A 23,166-nucleotide genomic window follows, 5' to 3' on the forward strand; every position below is an offset into this window, starting at 1 on the left:
GCCAACAAATGCAAACATAAATGGAGCAGCTTAGAGACCATTCTTTCCAGTCAAAGAAGGCCTTACTTTCCAGCTCTTATTATTTGTAATCCTGCAGTCACAGGAAGAGTATCTAAAAGTGCTTAGAAAGCCTTTTTTTTTTTTTTTGGTGGTGTGATTTTTTTTTTTTTTTTTAAAGATTGGTCCTGAGCTAACATCTGTTGCCAGTCTTTTTTTCTTTTCTTTCTTCTACCCAAAGCCCCCCGGTATATAGTTGTATGTTCTAATTGTGAGTCCTTCTGGTTGTGCTATGTGGGATGCCACCCCAGCATGGCCTAATGAGCGGTGCCATGTCCATGCCCAGGATCCAAACTGGCAAAACCCCGGGCCGTCAAAGCGGAGTGTGTGAACTAAACCACTTGGCCATGGGGCCAGCCCCCTATTTTTTTAACTTACGTATAATTCATATACAGTAAAATTCACCCTTTCTACTGTACAGCTCTATGAGTTTTGACAAATTTGTGCAGTTGTGTAGCCACCAACACAATCAAGGTAAAGAAGAGTTCTGTCACCCCCAAAATTCTCTCCTGCTCTTTTATAGCAGCCTCTCTCCCTGCCCCCAGCCCCTGGCAACTAGCGATCTGTTTTCTGTCCCTATAGTTTTGCCTTTTTACTAATGTCATATAAATGCAATCATACAGTATGTAGCCTTTTTTTCCCTTTTTAAAAAAATTGTGGCAAAATATACATCATCTTAACTACTTTTTGGTGCACAGTTCAGTAGTGTTAAGTCTGTTCACACTGTGTGGAACCAATCTGTAGAACTCTATTCCTGTTGCAGAACTAAATTCTATACCCATTCAATAGAAGCTGTTCGTCTCTTCCCCCAGCACCTGGCAACCACCCTTCTACTTTTTGTCTCTATAAATTTGACTACTCTAGGTAGCTTACTTAAGTAGAATAGTATAATATTTGTCTTTTCGTGTTGAGGTTATTTCACTTAGCATAATGTCCTCAGGGTTCATCCATGTTGTAGCATGTGCTAGAATTTCTTTCCATTTTAAGGCTCAATGATATTCCATTGTATGTATGTACCACATTTTGTTTATCCATTCATCAGTGGATACTTGAGTTGCTTCTACCTTTTGAACTATTGAGAATATTACTGCTATGAACGTTGTTGTACAAACATCTTTTAGATATATTACTGAGAAGTAGAATTACTAGATCATATGGTAATTCCATTCTTAATTTTTTTGGAAACTGTCATTCTGTTTTCCACAGCAGCTGCACCATGTTACATTCCCACCAACAACGCACAAGGGTTCTAATTTCTCCACATCCTCACCAACATTTGATATTTTTGGTTTTTTGGTGGTAGCTATCCTAATGGGTGTGAAATGGTATCTCATTGTGAATTTGATTTGCGTTTCCCTAATGATGAGTGAGGTTGAGCACCTTTTCAAGTGCTTGTTGGCCATTTGTATGTCTCCTTTGGAGAAATGTCTGTTCAAGTCCTTTGCCCATGTTTAAACAGATTGTTTGGTTTTTGTTGTTGTTGAGTTGCAGGAGTTCTTTATATATTCTGCATATTAACTCCTTATCAGATATATGATTTGTAAATATATTCTCCCATTCTGTGGGTTGCCTTTTCACTCTTTTGATTGTGTCTTTTGATGCACAGAATTTTTAAATTTTGCTTTAGTCCAAATTTATCTATTTTTTCTTTTATTGCTTGTGCTTTTTGTGTTGTATTTAAGATATCACTGCAAGTCTAATGTCATGAAGCTTTTCTAGTGTGTTTTCTTCTTGTAAGTTTTATAGTTCTAGCTCTTCTCTTTAGGTCTTTGATCCATTTTTACTTAATTTTTGTATATGGTGTGAGACACAGGCCCGACTTCCTTCTTTTGTATGTGGATACCCAATTTTCCCAGCACCATTGGTTGAAAAGACTGTCTTTTCCCTATTGAATGGTCATGGTGATCATATATATGAAAATCATTTAACTGTATATGTGAGAGTTTATTTCTGGACTCTATTCCATTGACCTGTAAGGCTGTCTTTATGCAGGCTTAAGGTACCACACTGTTTTGATTACTATAGCTTTGTGATAAGTTTTGAAATCAGGAAATGTGAGACCTCCAACTTCGTTCTTTTTCAAGATTGTTTTGTCTGTTTGGAGTCTCTCGAGACACCATATGAATTTTAGGATGGATTTTTCCATTTCTCAAAAAAAACACCTTTGGAATTATGGTAGGGATTACATTGAATCTATAGATCACTTTGGGTTGTATTGACACCTTCACAATATTAAGTCTTTCAGTCCATGTACATGGTATTTCTTTCCATTCATTTGTGTTATCTTTAATTTCATTGAGCAACATTTTATAGTTTTCAGTGTACAAGTCTTTCACCTCCTTGGTTAACTTTATTCCTAAGTAGTTGATTATTTTTGGTGCTATTTTAAATGGAATTGTTTTCTTAAGTTCCTTTTGGGTTGTTCGATGTGTATAGAATCACAACTGAGTTTTGTGTGCTGATTTTTGTATCCTACAACTTTGCCAAACTCATTTGTTAGTTCTAACAGCTTTTTTTGTGGAATCTTTACAGTTTTCTACATATAAGATCATGTCATTTGCAAACAGATAATTTTACTTCTTCCTTTCCAATTTGGACACCTTTTATTTCTTTTTCTTGCCTAATTACTCTGGCTAAGACTTCCAGTACTATGTTGAATTTGAAGTGGCAAAAGCCAGCATCCTTGTCTTGCTTCTGATCTTAGAGGAAAAGTCTTCAGTCTTTCACCATTGAGTCTGATGTTGGCTGTGTGCTTTGCATATATGGCCTTTATTATGTCGGGGCAGTTTCCTTCTGTTTCTAGTGTATTTTTTTTGTCATGAAAGCAGATGTTGAATTTTGTCAGATGCTTTTTCTACATCATTTGAGATGATTATGTGTTTTTTTCTTTCATTCTGTTAAAGTAGTGTGTATTACATTGATTTTTGTATGTTGACCCATCCTTGCATTCCAGAATCTCTTTTCATTTTTTTAATAGTGTCTTTCAAAGAGAAGTTTTTAGTTTTTATGAAATCCCTTTTATCAGTTTTTTTAATGGATCATGCTTTTGGTGTTGTATCTGAGAAATATTTACCTAACCAAAGGTCACAAGATTTTCTCCTGTGGCTTCTTCTGGAAGTGTTATTTATTGAATTAATTTTTGTATAAGATAGGAGATATGAGTCAAGATTCTTTTTTGTGTGTGTGTGGTTATACAGTTGTTTCAGCATCATTTGTTTAAGAGACTATTCTTTCTCCTTTGAATTGCCTTGCATCTTTTATAATTATCTTCATTTTGATCATTTCCAGATACTTTTGTATCTTCACATGATCTTCCCTGTGTATGTCTGTGTCCTAATCTCATCTTCGTATAAGGACACCAGTTATATTGGATTAGGGCCCACCCTAATGACCCCATTCAACCTGACTTCTCCAGATATAGTCATATTCTGAGGTACTGGGAGTTAGGACTTCAGTGTATTAATGGGCAGAGCAGAGTGGGGGGAGGTGGGGCTGGGGCGGCACACAATTCAGCCCATAACACAGAATTAAAAAAACCAGTCAGAAATGTAGAGATCACCTAGGACAGCACTATCCAATAGAACGTTCTGTGACGATGGAAAGTTCTATATCTTTGCCGTCCGGTATGGTAGCCCCTAGCCACGTGTGGCTACTGAGTACATGAAATGTGCCTAATGGAACTGAGAAGCTGAATTTTCAACTTTATTTAATTCTGAGTAATTTAAATTTAAATGGCCACATGCAGCTAGTGGCTGACATTTGGACAGTGCAAATCCTGACTAATCTCCATTTGACATATGAAGAACTAAGGATCAGAGTGGTTGAAAAACTAGTCCAAGATCACACAAATAATTATTGAAATAATTGTGGTGTAGGCTGAGTTCTCAATGTTTTAATAGACTTTGCTACCTATATAGATTATAAAATAAAACCTAGAGAAATAAAATATAAAACACCCTCATTTTTGTTCTTTTTCCTGCTCTAAAGGCATTTGGTAATCTTACTTTATAATTATGAAACTTTCAACAAATCAATTTTGTAAATATTCAAAATCATTTTTTCTTTTTAATTTTTAAAGAGTTTGATATTTGCTTGTGTAAAGTGTTTAAATTTCTTTGTAGGATTTTTGTTGTCAGATTGAAGGGCCCGTTTAAGTAAAACTCATCTCTGTATCAGAAAAATCGGTAGGTGGTTTGAAAACAAAATCTAATTCTCTTAGAGCAAGTGAATTGGTGCCTGCTTTGCTCAGAAAATCTGCATCTGGAAAACCATCCACAAAAGAAATAGAAGGAGCTTTTTTTTAAAGATGGAAATGCGGTGTTAAGTTAATAGCTTAAACTTACTGTTTGATTCTGTCCTTTCATGTTTTAGTGAAATATTCTCGGTAAACTTTAGAAAATTTTTTAACTTTTCATTTTAAACTAAATTTATAGAGAAATTTATAATTTTAAATTTATAGAAAAATTACAAAAACTGTACAGAGAATCCTTGTATACCTCTCACCCAGCTTCCCTTGATGTTAACATCTTACATATCCATAGTATAATTATCAAAACCAGGAAATTAACATTCTTACAATACTACTAAGCTGCAGATCTTAGTTTTCACCAATGTCCCTTTTCTGTTCTAGGAACCTACCTAGGATCCCATATTTCATTTAATTATTTCTTTTTAGTCTCCTCCGTTCTGTTTCTCAGTCTTGTCTTTTTTGACACTTGTGAAGAGTACCAATCAATTATGTTGTAAAATGTTCCTGAGTTTGGGTTACATAATGTTTTCTCATAATTGGAATGAGGGTCATGCATTTTTGGCAAGAATACCACAGAAATGATCTTATGATGCTGATGTGTCTTACTACTGGTGATGAGCTTTAGAAATCTTGATGATAGAAACTAGACTTTCTTTTATGTGATATATATTAAAATTACCATAAAATGTCCTTCCATCAAAGTATTTGCTCTGTGATGCAAATGGCTTATTAAAATTAAAATACTGACTAAAGAAGGCTATTTCATCACAAGTTAGTTAATGGGATGAAGTTAGTAGAATTTCACTAATAGGAGTAAACTGTTGACTAATGAGACTTTAAATGAGGCAATTTTTTCTTCATTGGGAAGTAACAAAAGGAATTTTCAAGAGAGGGGTCTTCCTAACTAATAGAATTGTCCTTGTAATAGCAAGTTGTCTTGGTTGAGATACTTAACTCTGGGCAACTTATAGACTAGAACATTAAGTGAGGAAAAAGAGATTGCTTTAGTTTTGTTCTTAAGTGATACTGGAATTCTATCAGAAATTAAGTCATTATAACCAGTTTCTAGATGTAGGCTGTCATATGACCAGAAATCAATTTATTGCAGCAAATGTGTGTATTTTGGGCATTTTAAAATTCTGAATAAGATGAAATAATTTCAAAAGACATACTATATTACATGTTGTTATTGACATTGAAGTGCCCGCATATGTTTCATATGAAGGAATGAAATTGTACTTCAGGCTTTGATGCTTTTAAAAATATAGTACATTTTTAGGTTTTGTTTATAGATATTTTTCAGAATATAATATTTATTCCTCAAAAGAGAATGGATAGAAACTCTTCTGTAGGTTCCTGTATCTGTCATAATGAAGGGAACTATTCCACATTAAGCCTACTACTTTGGTACTTTTTATATTTCTACACTTGCTAGGTTTTCTTAACTAGGAACATTTCAATGAAATATTAGTGCTTTTATTCTTTTTGTGTTGTCTTTGAAACATTCATGGACTATAAAACAAATAATAGAACTGAGTACTGCTGTCCTTTTAAAGTAACAATATTCAGGGTAATGGATAGAATTTTCTTTTCTTTCATTTTAGTTCAGCAATCAGCAAACACTGGGAGGCTGAACTGGCCACCCTCAAAGGAAATAATGCCAAGCTCACTGCAGCCCTGTTGGAGTCCACTGCCAACGTGAAACAATGGAAGCAGCAACTCGCTGCATATCAAGAGGAAGCAGAACGTCTGCACAAGCGGGTAAGTTCAGTGCTGCTGTCCATAGGGATTTGTGGCTAACGGATCGTCTTCATCAGAGGAAACTGCAGCACAGACACATCTGGAGATTTTTGTTGGTTGTCAGAACATTTATAGGGGTTGTAGTGTATGTGGCTTTATTGGTTAAGTATTTTCCACAGTTTAGTGAGAATGAAGAATACACAGCTTTTGGAGTCGAAAGACCTGATTTCAAATTCCTATTCTGCCGCTTATTAGCTGTATGACCTTTGTAAGTAATTCCCCTCTTTCTGCTCAGTATTCTCATCTATATAGCAATAATAATATAAACTGTAAATTCCTGTGGAAATTGAGACACTGAATTGACATGTCATTGCACTGAGTTAATGATAATGCTTTTATTATTTTATTCTATTGTTTTCTAAAGAAAGAACAATTTGAACAATATAGATTTTTTATAAAAGTTGATAATAGAAATAAGGAGCAGAAAAAGAAAAATCAGAAATCCTAATATCAGAAGCCCAAACAATTACTTATAAAGAATTTTTTTTATTCAGAACATGTGCATTCACCCAGCAGGAAGCAGATGCCACTAATTTCCCTTTTAAAAAGGAATACCATAGAAGTGACTGCATAGACAATGGGCTTAGGACCAGAGCACAACTGGAGTGTAATAGGATCAGAGTGACAGGGGAAGTAAGGTAGAAATGGAATAGAGACAGGAGGGAAAGCAAGAAACCTGAGTAAATATTATTCTATCCTAAGTATAAAAGTTAACTTATAAGGGGGAAGAGGGAATTTGTTGTTAAATGAGTGTAGTTTCCATTTTGTGAGATGAAGAAGTTCTGGAGATCTATTTCACAGCAGCGTGAATATGCTTAACGCTGCTGAACTGTACACTCAAAACAGTTACGATGATAAATTTTACATTATGTGTTTTTTACTACAAAAAATAACCTTATGATAATTAACTCATAAGCCAGTAAATATTCGTTGAGGAGCTATCATATCTCCTTTTTGTGTAATCTCTGCCCTCAAGGAATTTTTTCTTTAAATAGTACATTGAATTTTAAAGAATTTAAGAAATGAATCTTTTTATTTACTCACATGTTTATAATTTCCAGTGCTCTTCTTCCCTTCCTGTAGATTTGAATTTTCATCATATGTCATTTCTCTTCAGCATGAATAACTTTCTTTAGTATTTAGTGGCATACTAGCAACAAATTCTCCCAGCTTTTCTGTATGGTTGTCTAGAGAGATTTTTGTCTTTACTGTAGGTTGCGTTTTTCCTATTCGTTCACCTCTACTCATTTTCAGCTGTATATGGACATTATAGATGAGATGATGGAGCCCATAGATTCTGTTATCTTCCTCTGAATAGTGTTGATTTTTCTTTCAGCAAGCAGTTAAACTGCTTGTAGATTACTTAGAGTTTGTGGAGGCATGGACTTATGCTTTACTAGTTGGTTTATTTTTATTTTGCCCTTAATCCTATGGTGAATCCCTTAGTCCTGGGAAATCTTATTTCTAAGCCATAACCCTTCTGGGGTTTCAGTGGGAAGCTTAGGGTGTTTACCAGGCATTCGATTTGGTGGGGCTCAAACTTCAAACTGTCTTTTCTCTGGTGAGCACTACCACAACTTAGCCCTTTCAGCCTTCCAGCTTTTTCCCACCCACCCGGACTCCTTGGCTTCTTACCCACACGTGTTCACTTCAGGGTTCAGCCTGAGATTTGAGGGAAGTCTGTATGCTTATTTGAAGGCTTTCTTTCATACAGTTCCCTCAATTTCTAGCTGTTTCAGCTGTTCTGAAGAATCCCCAAATTCTCAGGCTTCTCAGGGACATGAGACCACAGGTTTTTGCTTGAGGTCTGGTCAGCAATTCAGACAGACTCAGAGTGCCTTCAGGCAACGAGACGTTTAAATGTGAGTCTCACCCAGTGTGACTGCATTCTTTGTCTTTTGCCCAATTTGTTCACTCCCCAGGGCCTTCAAACAGTTGTTTTATACATTTTGCCCATGATTTGAATTGTTATCTGTGGGAATGTTAATCCAGTAAAAACTGCTCCATCATTATCAGAAGTGGAACTCCTCATAAGTAATTTATTATCTAATTGGACAAAGAAAACTAATATATGTTAAATAATAGGGAAATAATTCCCAAGGTTTTGGAAGAGATGTCCAGTTTTGTGGACAGAGGGTAGGGGAGTCTGGAGGGCTTGAGTAAATAGAAATGGCTTTCTGGAGAAAGTATGTGCTGAGCTGAGAGTTGAGGGTTTGGTAAAGTCTGAATGGTTTTCAGAGGTAAGAGAGGACGATCAGGTTAAGTCAACAAGATGGATGTGAACATGGTTTGTTCTTAGGACAAGGAAACTTGTGTGCTTTTAGTTGGAAGTACACAGTGAGTGTCTTGGGCAATGAGGATGCTTAAGTAGTTTGGGGCTAGTATATGGAGGAACTGAGGGTTTCTATTTGATTGTAGAAAAGAGGAGCAATTGAAAGCTTTGAATGGAGCCATCACACAATGAGAGATGAATGTTAGCAGTTGCAAAAGAGATAAAAATAGACAAAGGTTCTAATTAAGTCCTCTGGCCAGGCAGGCCATTGCTCTTTGTTTAGGCCTGGATGATAGGGGTCTGCACAAGGCTAGTAGTACATGAATAGAAAGGAAGAAAGTGATAGGAGAGGTGGAGTGACAGAAGGTGGAGGGTATTTAGATATTTGAAAAACGTGAGGGAGAGGGATTTGCTCTGTTTCTTTAATAGTCTAGAATTTACTGTATTTGAGTCAACTAAAACGTATGCGGTCCTGATGTGTGCAAAGAGCTGTGGTAGTGTATGTGTGTGTGTTTGTGTTGACTTCTGTCTGTTTGACTCTTTGGGGATGATATGACTTTAGGGACAATGTGCTTCTCTGTTTTCTCAAAAAATATCAAGTGCTTATTAAAAGTTGTTTTGCTCTTTGGGCCCTCAGTAAATTGTTATTGACTCAAGAACTGTTATCTTTTGCCATAACAGACCCAACTGTGTGAAGTCATTCTAGTATGTAATGATTTAAGTTGTGTTTTAAGTATATCTTTTCTTCCAGATTCTCTTACATTTTGGAAATGTATTTGAAAAACTACTCGCTTCTGCAAGGCCAGTTTTCAGAACTCATATGTAATTTGAAGGCTACAGATGGAGGGCAGATGGCTATATCTGATTTTGAATATGTTTTCAGAAGAAATTTTTAAAGAAGACTTTCATTACAGGATTCTCGATTGTCATTAACCGCTTAATTTAAGTTTTAATAAACTTTTCATGACCAAGCCACGTAAATAATTATTTCCTGTTGTCTTTTTTCTTTGTCATAAATTCATATCTTTAAAGAATCTATTCATTCTACCCTGAGTGTCTTAATATTTCTCAAAATTAATTTTCATATACGGATTCAAAGTTCATTATTCACCTATCAGGGGCTTATTATATCTTCAGCAAGAAGTCCTTTGAAATGGTCAAATAATTTGTGTTCTCATTTAATTTTAGGTGACCGAGCTTGAATGTGTTAGTAGCCAAGCAAATGCAGTGCACACCCATAAGTCAGAATTAAATCAGACGATACAGGAACTGGAAGAGACGCTGAAAGTGAAGGAGGAGGTATTTGCTACTACTCACTCGTCTTCACTCTAGTTACTAACGTGTATAAAGTGTTAGAGTCTGTGTCAGAGTTAAAGGCACTTTGTGGAATAAAGTGAGGTGGTGGGGGTTTTTTAGGATGAAATTTTTCTTGAGTGATATTAATCTGGTTCATATTTCCCATCTTTGTTTCTGTTGTTATGAATTATGGTGAGGCCATCAGACTGTGACACCGCCTGTTGTTGCCTTCTGGATGAGAGTTGCATTAACACAATCGACAGAAAACCATTAGAGGTTAAATGAATTTTACAAGCTGTTGCTTTCTCTGGTTTCCAGTCAAAAGATTTAATATACCAGGAAAGAATTATATCCACAAAGCGTGAAGCAACCTTAAAATGTTCAGATTGTTGTTTCTAAGCAGTGCTATATCAAAGCCACCAAGTTAGACTTGTTGCTTGTTTCTTAAGATCATTCTGTACTAGACAACATATGTGTAAAGATGAAGTCACCTCTCTAAAAGTCAGTATAAAGGGATGTTTTCTAAAGCTTTTATTTTTTTCAAACGACAGGGACAATAATTTCAGGGAAAAATGAGGCTTTCTCTTTCCTTGATGTAGTTTAAATGTTGTTAAAAGATTAATCTACTTTTTTTCTACTTTTTCTAGGAAATAGAAAGATTAAAACGAGAAATTGATAATGCCAGAGAGCTGCAGGAGCAGCGGGACTCCCTGACTCAGAAACTGCAGGTGAGCTGTGGGACCATTTGTGTTCATTTCTGCGTTGAGACGTATCAGGCATTCTTTCACATGGTAATGGCTTTTTTTCTGAAACTCCGCTTTGTAGGTTCTTGATCATTTTTCTTTTCCGGGACTTCTGATTCATGCCTGATCTTTGATTTTTCGAAAATTACTTGATAACTTCATCTAGGTAGCTTATGATCATCATAGGTGATCATTTTAAAATTGTCCTTGGTAAATTATTTTAGAAATTTCTACTGTTTAACATAAAAAAATACCTTGAATTTAAAGAAAATTTCTCAAATGGATTTTATTCAGTTTAGGAATTCTCTTTTTTTTTTTTTACCCTGAACTAAAGTATGGATTACAGCAGTAATTCATGAAATGAATGAAATCAAGTTAGTGCTCTTTTTATTTCTTCAGTCTAATTTTACTCACATTTTGATGCATAGTATACTTCCTGATTCTAGTCTACCTGCGAATATCCTGTGTCAGTGGTAGTCACCATAGTTAGGGATGACTTTTCAAAATTTGTTACCCAAGTTTCCTCCCGCCAGCTCAGGCACTTTTCTTACAGCCCCATGGCTAGCTGCCTCAAGAAGGGTGAGGACCACTTGAGGGTCTGGAGGAGAAACAAATGTACATGTGGAATGAAGAATTTGGGATCAGGGGTGATAAGTGGGACCTGAAAGCCCAGGATTGGATGCATTTAATCCATGTAACAGTCATATGAGGAAACTGAGGCTTGGATAGGTTCGCTTATCCAACCTGTATTTAAATGGAGACAGTCAAATTCTATGACAATAGAGATCCTTCATAAAGAAAACTTTCTTTATATGAAATGAAACGTGCTCTTCCATCACTCGCTTTCAGTAGCTTGGGAAAAATGAGGTCACTTATTTTGGTTTGCCCTATTAGATGTTGTTTCTACATTTTAATCATCTGCGTAAAATAGTGGTTCTCAACTGAGGGCAGGTTTGTGCCCCAGGGGACATTTAACAATGTTCAGAGACATTTTTGATTTTCACAACTAGGACTGTGCTACTGATATCTAGTAGGTCGAAGCCAGAGATGCTGCTAAATAGTGAATTGTCCAACCCAAAATGTCAGTCGTGCCAAGGTTGAGAAACCCTGCTGTAGAACTAAAATATGAAGCATGAAATCAGGGCTGGAAGAGGTGAGGGAAATTCACTCTAGTTTTGTCTTTTGTTTATTTGGTTTCGCTGCATTTTTTGAGTCTTGCTATGATTCAGGCATATGCTAAGCACTTACATAGGTTAGTTCTGATTCACACAGTAACAGGTGTGTTATCCCCATTTTCAAAGAGAAGGCAGCAGTTCAGAGGTGTTAACAAGTTTAATCAAGGCGCTTAGCTAGAAAGTAGTGAAAGCCTGGATTTGTTTCCATTCCAAAGTCTTTGTTCTTTCTGCATTACCACACTGCGTCCAAGCCATCCCTAACAATTCTTTAAAAAAATTTTTTGTTGTATATACATTTACATTGTCCCAGAGAAACCAAGAGATGATTTATTCATATTAAGCTTCTAAATGTGTTTCATCATTGATTCAGCAGTAATTGAGTTTTACAGCCCGCACTTGGAGTTGTGACTATCCATTCTTACCTGTTCTTTCACTGAATATCAAAAATACTTATCAAAACAACTTACCTGGAAAAGGACAAGGAATCTTTGAGAAAACCTAAAGATGAATTCTAAAAGGCCAAGCCAGAGAAATAACTTCTGTTTTTTTCCAATTGGAAGAAAGTTTCTCCTCTGTAGCCTGGTCCCTGCCACCTAAACATCTGTTTATCATAAGTCCTGACAGCCTGAACCTCCATTCATGAGTTCAGTCTAGAAAATTGAGATCATTAAATCCCTTGAATCGTAGAGGAACTTCTGTTATTGCACTGCATTGAATTGGGTTGTAGGTATGAACATGGATAGAAAATTCATAGTTATGGGTAAATTAAGAATAGTATGATATAATTTTTCTAATTTCCAAGGTGTTTTTTTTCCCATATACTCATTGTAAGAAATTTAGAAAAATATAATTTAGCAAGTTAAAAAAATGAACCATAATCCCATCATCCGAAGGCAAGGCAATTGGCATTTCCTTCCCCCAATGTTCATTTGGATAACTTTTCTTTACATGAGATGTATAGATACCATTTCTTTATCTTGCTTTCCTAACTTGACATGTGTCATACGGCTGCATAGCATTCTCCTAGGTAGATGTACCAAAGTCTTCTCCCCCCATTCCTACAGGGATAGCCACTTATGTTGTTTCCTGTGTTAGCTGTAATAAATAATGTCGTAATGAATCTTTTTACGTAAATCTTTGCCTTTCTGATTATTTCTTTAAGATGAACTTTCAAAAGAGAATTACTTGGTGTCCATGTTTTAAGATTTCTTATGCTGAGCAATTGGTATCTGGATAGGCAGGATACCCACTGGATATTGGTCTCCCTCCATCTCTTTGCTGTCTGATGGGGAACAAAGGGGTTGCTCACTGTTTTTATTATTTTTATTTTTTGATTACAGGTAGGACTGAATAGTTTTTGATATGTTTATGGTCATTTATTGTGTGTGTATCTTGAAGGCACCAAGCCTGTTTTCACCTTAGAACACATGGAATATCCTTGCCGGAGTTCTAAGCCCCCAGATCTTCAAATGGGCTGGTTCTACTTGTAATTTAGGTCTTGGCTCACATGTTAACTTCTCTGACTTCCCAATTTAAGCACTGCTCTGCTGGTCTCCAACCCCTACTCCTTGTACTCTTTGTAATATTACCATGTTTTATTTTCCTCTAGTACTTACTGTCCTATATGAAATGATCTTTTTCATGTTTATTTTATTTTATTTTATTTTTTTTTTTTTTTAAAGATTTTATTTTTTCCTTTTTCTCCCCAAAGCTCTCGGTACACAGTTGTGTATTCTTCGTTGTGGGTTCTTCTAGTTGTGGCATGTGGGACGCTGCCTCAGCGTGGTCTGATGAGCAGTGCCATGTCCACGCCCAGGATTCGAACTAACGAAACACTGGGCCGCCTGCAGCGGAGCGTGCGAACTTAACCACTCGGCCACGGGGCCAGCCCCATGTTTATTTTATTTTTAAACTATTTATTTTGAAGTAATTTGATTTACAGAAAAGTTGCAAAAATAATGCAAAGATTTTTCATATACCTTTCAGCCACAATCCCCCAAATGTTAACATTTTTGCCATATTTGTTTTGTGTTATCGTTCTTGAACTCTCTCTGTATACATACATATGTTTTCCCTGAAAGGTGTGAGAATAAGTTAAAGATATATCTCTTTACCTCTGAATACTTCAATGTGTATTTTCTAAGAATACGGACATTCTCTAACATAAACATCAAAATCAAGAAATTATCTATCTAAAGACTATTCAAATTCCCATAATTGTCCTAATAATCTCCTTTATAACAAAATTAAAGAATTGTTTTTCTGGTCTAGGATTCATTCCAGGGTCACATGTTACATTTAGTTGTCAGGTGCATTTATTTTGATGTTCGCTTTGTCCCAGATTTGGCCAGTGGAAACCCCTTCAGTCCAGCCTCTGTGTCCTTTGGATGTGACCCCATGATTCTTTAAAGAACTTCTTTATGTTTTAGCACAACTACGTGTTCCAGGCTCATCTTGTATTTTTTCAGCTCCAGCCTTGGAGTTCTCTATTTCTCCAAGGAGAAATTTCTTTTAGCAGAGTTTGGTATTTAGAAACCAAGATCTGGGCACTAGATGTACTTGTTGCTATTGAGATGTCATTGTTTCCAGGCCCTCTTAATAAACAGAGCTAGAAGTACACACATACCACATTATGTTCATTTTAATAGCTATATAAACATATATTTTTTTAACTGAATTCATACTTATACCTCCCATTGCATTCCAGTACTGTGGAGTTCATTCTAGCCATGCCCATTTTCATGTTTGTAACTGCTTTCCACAATGTTAAGAAGCCTGATTCCCATTATCCACAGTATATTACTGACTTGCTCAGTCCAAGAAAGCACAGAAAGTAGTTTCTGAATTGCTAATTCATACCACTGCAACAAAACAAAACAAAACAAAACAAAAAACCTACTATCTAGAGATCAGTGTAATTCCTTTTGTCCTCAGCCTATGTTCAAAAGTTAGTTGGGTTAGTTCTTCCACTCTCCTCTTCAATTGGTTAGGTTATTCATTTGAAATGCAATTATGTTAATTTGTGTCATATTGGATTCCGTTTTAGTTTCTTCTTTCCCATACAAATTTATTTTATGTATGTATGTATTTACTAAGTATAGGAAACATTAGCATGGTTCCAAAAGTTAGAACTATTCAGAAAGACATTTTCAGAGAAGTATCATCCCGTCCCATCCAGTCTACCGCACTTTCAGCCCCATCCTTCCCATTCCATTCCTGTCTGACCCCTGTAGGTAACCAATCTCTTTAGTTTCTAGTTTATCCTTTCTGTGTTTCTTTTTATGCAAATGAATAGATATATCTATTTTTTTATTCCCTCTCCTCTTTATTTTGTTACACAGATGGTGACATACTCTACATTACTCTTCTGCACTTTGCTTTTTTCACTTAAGATATATCCTAGAAATCACTCTGTTGGTTCACAGAGATCTTGTTCATTTTTCTTAGCTGCATAGTACTTCATTTGTGTGTGTGATAGATTATTCAACCACATTCCTATATATGCGTATTTAGGTTGTTTCCTGCATTCTGCAACAGTACTGCAATGAGTAATCTTGTGCATAGATATTTTGTTATTGTTGGAGGTGTATCTTCAGGGTAAATTCTTAGAATTGAGATTTCTAAGTGAGAAGGTAAACACATGTAGTTTTGTTAAATATTGTCAGATTCCACTCCATAATGGATTGTGCCAATTCTCCCTTGTACCAGCAGTGTAAGTGAGTGCCTGTTTCTCCACAGCCTTGCCAACAAAACGTATTCTCATACTTTTTCACTTTTGGCAATGTGATAAATGAGAAATGATAATTTTAATTGGTGTATTTCATATTATGAGTGAAATTAAACATCTTTCATAAGCTAAAGGCTATTTCTTTATCTTTTTGTACACGTGTGGATTGTATGTTCATGTCTTTTACTCTTTTTTCTATAGGGCTTTTGGTCCTTTTTCCAAAAATTTTCAAGAGTTCTTTGTATATCTGTGATTATGTGTTACAAATATTTTCTCCCAGTTTGTCATTGTTTTTTGACTTTGCTTAAGATGTTGTTGTTGTTTTATGTAGTAGTCAAATTCATCATTCTTTTCTTTCATTGCTTCTGGCTTGTGAATTGTAATTAGATAACTCTTTTCCAGACTCAGATTATATAGGAATCCATCCATATTTCCCTCTAGTACTTAGACGGTTTCATTTTTTGCATTTAGATCTCTGATTCATTTGGGGTTTATTCTTTTGTGTGTGGTGTGAGATAGGATCTAATTTTATCTTTTTCCAAATGCCTATCTAGTTATCTCATTACCATTAATTTAAAAGTTTATCCTTTTTCCCAGAGATTTGAGATACTCAATTTCCATATGTATTTGGGTCTATTTCTGGACTTCCTGTTCTGTTCCACTAGTCACTCTATCATCCATGCACCAGTACCACCCTGCTTTAATTGCAGAGGCTTTACAGTACGTCTTAATGTCTGGGAGGGCCAATCACTCCTCGTTTTTCTTTTTCATTGTTTTCTATGTATTCTTCCATGTTTATTTTTCCATATGAACTTTAGTATTAACTTTAGTACCAATTTTAGTGTCAACTAAAAATTTATCTCTGTAGAAAAAAATGTATTGGGTTTGCTTACACTTTATAACGTAACTTTAGGAGAAGTGATATCTTCATGAGGTTTCTGTCTATCCAAGAACAAGGGATGTCTTCTGATTTGTCCACATCTGCTTCTGTGTTTTTCAGAAGTGCTTTAGGGTTTTCATCATGTGGATTTCACTTGTTTCATGTTTATTTCCAAATACGTTATCTGTTTTTTTGCTATTACAAGTAGGTTTTTCTCTACCATTGTGTCTTTTAATTGATTATTGTTTGTATATATGAAAGCTGTTGAATTCTGTATGCTAATTTGTGTGTGTGTGTGTGTGTGTGTGAGAGGAAGATTGACCCTGAGCCAACATCTGTTGCCAGTCTTCCTCTTTTTGCTTGAGGAAGATTGTCCCTGAGCTAACATCTGTGCCAGTCTTCCTCTGTTTTATTTGTGGGATGCTGCCACAGCATGGCTTGATGAGCAGTACCCTGTGCCACCGAAGCGGAGCACATGAGCTTAACCACTGCACCACCCGGCTGGCCTCACTGTGTGCCAGTTTTGTATACTGCTACCTTACTAAATTATTTTATTGTTTGAGCTAGTTTTGTCATTTATTCCATTGATTCTTTAAGATTTTTGCAGGTATACTAACATAATCTGCAAACAGAGGTAATTTTACTTCTTTTTTTCCCAATTCCTTATGCTTCTGTTGATTTTTCTTGTCAAATTACGTGTTAAAAACACCAATACAGTGTTAAACGATAGTGGAGATGATGGAATTATTGTGTTTGTGATCTTAGGGAAAATACCTCTAGTATTTTTCCGTCAAGGGAAATTCGGGCTTTAACACTAAAATATATGTATTTTATCATGTTATGAGAGTCTTCTTCATTCCTGTTTTCTTCAGTGTACTGAGAATCAGTGTTGAATTTTGTTAATGGCTTTTTTAGTATCTGTGGAGATAATCATAATTTTTTCTCCCTGAATCTATGAATATGGTTTGTTGTATTAATGGGTTTTCTAATCCTGAACTACCTTTGCTTCTGGAATAAATCTCATTTAGCTATGGTGTATTATTTTCTTAATAATGTGTTAGATTTTTATTCCCTATTATTTGCAATTTTTACATGATATTCATTTGTGATGTCTGTAATTTTCATCTTTTCTGGGAGGGGAGTATATTTATAAGATTTAAATATCAAGGTTATACTTGCTTCATAAAATAATTTGGAAGATTTTCATCATTTTCTGTGCTGTGGAATAATTAATGTCATATTGGAACTATCTGGTCTTTGAAGGTTTAATGGAATTCCTCCTTGAAACCATCTGGACCTGGTGGTTTTTTGTGGAGTAATTCTTTGATTACTCTCTGTTTCTTCTGCAGATGGTGGTCTGTTTAAGCTTGCCATCTAGGTTTTCAAATATTCAATGGGAACTCTTATAATCTCTTATTTTATATGCTTGTTCTTTATCCTTTTCTTTCCTGATTAAGTGAAGTTAAGCAATAATATGTCTATTTTGTTGTTTTTAAAAAACAAGATTTTGGGTGCTGGCCTGGTGGCGAAGTGGTTAAGTTCATGTGCTCTGCTTTGGTGGCCCAGGGTTCACAGGTTTGGATCCCTGGTACAGACCTACACACCACTCATCAAGCCATGCTGAGGTGGTGTCCCACATACAAAATAGAGGAAGATTGGCACAGATGTTAGCTCAGGGCCAGTCTTCCTCAGCAAAAGAAACCCCCAAGACTGTGATTTATTGATCGGTATCACTGTTTTTTTATCCTTAACTTATGAATTTCTACTTTTATCTTTATTATTCCTGCCTTGTTCTTTGTTTTGGCTTTTTTGTTCTTTTTCTAGCACTTTTAGAGGGGAATTTAATTCCCTTATTTTTATTCTTTCTCTTTTATTTATATGTGTTTAAAGCTGTAGACTTTTCTCTGATCATTGCTTTAAGTGTACCCATAGATTCTGATATTTAGTGTTTTCATTATCATTATTTCTTGAAATTCTGTAATTTTGGTTTTATTTCCTTTTCATGCAAGAGATGTTTAAAAGGAGGTGTTTTAATTTCCTAGTGGAAGAGCCTCTTTATTTTTTTGATTTAGTTATTAATTTCTAGTTTTATTGCTTTATAAACAAAAGGGTTTGTGTAATTTCTACATTACGTAATTTACTGCAGGGTTTTTTGCATGACCTAATATATTGTCTGTTTTTGTGAATGCTCTTTATTGATTTTGTGATTTAGTTCTTCTGTATCCTTACCTTTTTTGGTTCCACTTGATCTGTCCTATATGAGAGTGGCATATTAAAGTCTCTCATCAGTGTATTTTTATCTGTGTCTCCTTACATCTCCTGTAGTTTCTACTATAAAAGTGGCTGCTGTGTTTCTTGGAACATAAACATAATTGTTATATCTTCATCGTGAGTTGTGGCTTTTAGCATTAAAACCTGCCTTCCTTTGCGACTTTTTCTACCAGTATCACACCTTTCATTATTTTGAGCTCATCTCATTGTTTTTGGTCTTTCTAAATGAATTTCTGGGTAGAAGGACCTTTTTACTTTATGATTCTGTTATCAGTTCCTAGTCTTATTGCATTGTGATCACAGAATGTTTTTGTAATTTTTTTTTTAAAGATTTTACTTTTCCTTTTTCTACACAAAGCCCCTAGTACATAGTTGCATATTTTTAGTTGTGGGTCCTTCTAGTTGTGGCATGTGGGACACCGCCTCAGCATGGCCTAATGAGCAGTGCCGTGTCCGTGCCTAGGATCCAAACCGGCCAGACCCTGGGCCACCAAAGCGGAACACGTGAACTTAACCACTTGGCCACAGGGGCGGCCCCCTTTTGTAATATTTATACTTAACTTACTGCTAACTTTTTGTGATCTACTGTATGATCAGTTTTTGTGAGTGTTTTTTGTGTGTCATGTACATTTAGTTGGGTAGTGCTTTGTGAGCCAAACTGAATTTTTTTTTTTTTTACTAGGTAACTCATTCATGTTTATTGATATGATTTTTATGTTTGGTCTCAACTTGTTATTTATGTTGTAATTTGTGTGTTATATTAATTTGATTTTTTTCTTTCTCTATGTGATGTGTTCATTGCTCTTTTTATTATATCTTTTGATATTTAAGATGGTCTTAACTTTGTCAAGTTGCCTTTGTCATAATGGTTGCCTTTGAACCTAGACCATTTTAGAATGCTGCTAGTCATCTGTCTTCATGTTTAAACTTTCATTATCTGGTTTGATAGGTTTTAAGATATCTTTTGACTTTGAACTATACATATTCAATAATAACAAGAAATGGGCAAAAAACCTGAAAAACAGGAGAGTTGATTAAACCATAGAAACAGAAGAAAAAAGCAAACTCATATCAGAAATGAAGACTGCATTGTAAGATGCCCAAGGAAAAATAGATTTGAAGAAAAATTACTTTGTGGTCAATTATTTTAAAAATCCAAGGGAGTGAAAGTGAGATAAAGAAAGAAGGGAAAAGAGTCAAAGTTTTTCGTGCTTGAATATCTGATTCAAGCTCTTTTTTGAATGCTTGTTTGAGAATATTTAATTCAGAGTGGAGGGTTCTGATAGAGTTTTCTTGTGCTTCATAGTTGGTTTTTCGGGGGAGATTTTTATTTTCATCCACTGAAGTGTTTGGAGTATCATTTTCTATTTTCTTTTTTTTTTTTTTTAAAGATTGGCACCTGAGCTAACAACTGTTGCCAATCTTTTTTTTTTTTCTGCTTTTTCTCCCCAAATTCCCCCAGTACATAGTTGCATATTCTATGCTGTGGGTCCCTCTAGTTGTGGCATGTGGGACGTTGCCGGCCTGATGAGCAGTGCCATGTCCACACCCTGGATGCGAGCCAGTGAAACCCTGGGCTGCCGAAGCGGAGCACGCAAACTTAACCATTCGGTCACAGGGCCGGCCCCCCTATTTTCATCTTACAACACTTAGGTGAAGATTGCTTGCACCTTTGTATTTAGTGGATAAAGTGGCAGTTTTGGGTGGTTTACCAATTCTTAGTTCAAAAATACCCTCTTTTGGGGAGAGGTGGTGTGCCCATCGAGATTTCAATTTTCTTTTGTCTTGGGAGATTTTAAGTTTCCCTGTGTTGCTTCTTTTCCCCTTTACCACACTCTTCCAACAGGTTCCTTTCTCTTCGTTTTACCCTTGTCGCCAGTGTTGCCTTGCCAAGGCTGCCTCCTTGTGTCTCGTGGACACTTGAGTTCCTTTCTTGGAGTCTGCTCCGGTCTGCTAGGATGGTTTTCCCTCCAGTATTTTGGTGCTTTCTCTTTCTCAGGGTTATTAGAGTTCAGTCTTAGGCCTTCGTTCTCTTCTTCCCTCTTCTGTGTGTTGCCCCCACAGCCTGCCTGCCCTCTGCAAAGGATTAGAATGAGAGCTTGAGAAATACCTCTGCTGGAAATTGATGCTTACGTTACCTAATTATAGGAAATTTGAAGTTTGTATTCCTCTCTTTCTTCTAATTACATTGAAGTCATGGAATTTGGGTGGTTGCATTTGTTCTTATTACTGGCTTATAGAGTTTGGGAGGATGGTTGGGAGATTCCTTTGTACATGGTTACCATTTCCTCAGCCACCCAGGTTATCTGTTCTGTTTCCTTCTTTGTTGCCAGTGTCTTCCTTCTACCAGGCATGCTCCATTAAAACAGGGACCATCTTTGTTTATTTACTGTCGTATCCTCAATGCCTGGTACATAAAAGATATTCAGTAAATAATTGTTGAATAACTCTTCTTCAAAATTTGTGTCTTTTACCCATTTTTCTGTTGAATTATTAAAACTTGTTTTGATGATTTATATATCCTGTTATATCTGAAGGTTAATGCTCTAATAGGGCAATAATATATCTTACTTGTAAGAACTTAAGATGAAAATCAGATGTCAAAAAAGACAATCTTTCTGTAGCTTTTATTTAGATTAAGTGATGCAGATTTAAATTTATAGAAAATGAACCTGATCTGGTCCCATTGGTGATGGTAATAATTGTTTAAGTTCTTTTTCATCACTCTAGTGTTGCAGGCTCCACAGCTAACAAATGCAGAGCATGACCTTCTGTCCACCAGGAATTTATACTTTTGGTTATTGCATTTTAGAGCACTTGTTTTAGCAAATTCTGGCTTCCACTGCTTTACCAGGGCTGCCCCGGGCCTCTAGGTACCCCTGGCACCTGCTTCCATATCAGTAAGGGAGAGAGGAAAGCAGTAGGACAAAAATGATAATAAACAGGAGAGTGAGTTAGGAGGGAGAATAAAAGGCAAGAAAGAGGCTGGGAAATATGGACAGAAGGTGGTTAACTGGAAAGTGCCACCAACCAGGGCTCCGGTTGCCTCCTGTTGGCCCCTGTACACTGGGTTATCTATTCTTGTACTAGGATCGTATTCTCTGCCTGAAAATAGACCAACACCGTCAGCATTGTATTGGATCCTCTTTGTTATCTGCCTAGGAAAATGCCTCCAGTCAGAAATGGCTTAGAGTACAAGACTCCTTCTAGAGAGAACAAAGCAATTTTAATAGCTGAGAGAATTTGGTGTTTTGCTTGCTTCCATTGAAATGTTAGGGTGTTTCATTGCTTGGAAAGGAGAACAAGGAAACCTTTCATTTTTAAGGAAGACTTAGAGGGCAAACTGGGTGGTGCCTGGCAAAGTGGGTGTTTCCTAGTGAATGACATTTGGTTTCTTTTTATAGTTGAAGACAGTCTACTCTTAAGCTTATTGTTTCACAGGCAAGAGAGCATGCTGGGCAATATGAGTGGAATTTTTACATTTGACCTCAGGGTCTGCTTTCTCCCTCAGAGTTTAGAGCCGCCATGAACTTGGCTTCTGAATTTATAAACATTTACTGGTTTCAGATTCTGCTCTCAGTTTACTTATCTTCACCTTGTAGATTATTCAAAGTAAAAAGATTAGAAACATACCTGGTAAAGAAATTAGAAACATACCCGTGAACATCTAACAATAAACACTTTAAGATAAGACTGGGATTTCTTAAATTCTTCATTTATAAATCATTGTAGCTGCTTTATTCCTTTATTTTCCCAGCTGTTGCAACTCATCTGTGGCATCCTTGCTTAAACCTTGCTCTTAGTTATTTCTGTCAAGGCATGCGAACATTTCTTGATGTTCAGAATCCTAAATCAATTGTTGCTTTCTAATATGTACTCAAGCTAATTTTCCAATTATTTTTCTCAAAAGCTGAATTTTTACACGTATTATAAGACACATTTTTAGGGGACAAATGCCCATAATCCAAACAACTTGAACTATTTCCTGTTTCCTATTTGTACCTTAATTCCCAGTGTTTGTCCTCATGCATACGGATTTTTGCCCAGTTGCAGTGTGCCGCTTCATGTTGTTATTTTCATTTAATATTTATCAGATTGTCTTCCAAAAATTTTTTAAATATTTGTTTCCACTATTCTTTAGACGATAGAATTTTTTTAGAGATTTATATTTAAATGATATACTAATGTTTGAAACATATTTTCTGAGGCTGATGCATATTGTGGTCCTAACACCAAGATGTTTTCATTGTCTCTCATAATTTACAGATGTGAATGGGATTCGTGTCAGTCACTTAATTCCTCTTAGATGTAAAAGTGAGCTTTCCAGGAAGAATATGTAACGTTCGATTAGTTGTTTTCCTGAATAGTTTGTTTAAAGTGTAATAGTTTGTTTTCTGCCTTTACTCTCAATTTGATTTTTTAACCAGAATTAAATCTTGAGCTCATATTATATCATTTTATTTTTTAGAATCACTTATTGTATTTGTCATACTTAGAAACATTTTTCAAGCAATAAAAACTTCTAAATAACTTTTAAGTATGCCAGAATTTATTCTATTTAAAAATTTTTTTTAAATTTTTGTCATGATGAACTTTTCTTTCCCTTTTGTCACTTTTCTCTTTCCTTGATTGGCAGTGTATTGGAAGTGTTAGCTTTATGGTCCTATTATATGTACACTTATTAACTCTCTTCACT

At 35.7% G+C, this 23,166-nt stretch overlaps 1 protein-coding gene across 3 annotated transcripts in view; it reads left to right on the forward strand.

Annotated features, from left to right (window-relative positions):
• The window catches only part of HOMER1 (homer scaffold protein 1), a 118,736-nt gene that overhangs the window by 86,764 nt on the left and 8,806 nt on the right, over positions 1–23,166 (forward strand). For all 3 annotated transcript variants that reach the window (XM_046666720.1, XM_046666718.1, XM_046666719.1), the window contains 3 exons: positions 5,911–6,067; positions 9,567–9,677; positions 10,322–10,402. In XM_046666720.1, coding sequence (XP_046522676.1) covers positions 5,911–6,067; positions 9,567–9,677; positions 10,322–10,402 — 349 coding nt within the window. The remainder of the gene's footprint in view (positions 1–5,910; positions 6,068–9,566; positions 9,678–10,321; positions 10,403–23,166) is intronic.

Source organism: Equus quagga, chromosome 7 (genome assembly GCF_021613505.1).
Source record: "Equus quagga isolate Etosha38 chromosome 7, UCLA_HA_Equagga_1.0, whole genome shotgun sequence".
Lineage (NCBI taxonomy): Eukaryota > Metazoa > Chordata > Mammalia > Perissodactyla > Equidae > Equus > Equus quagga.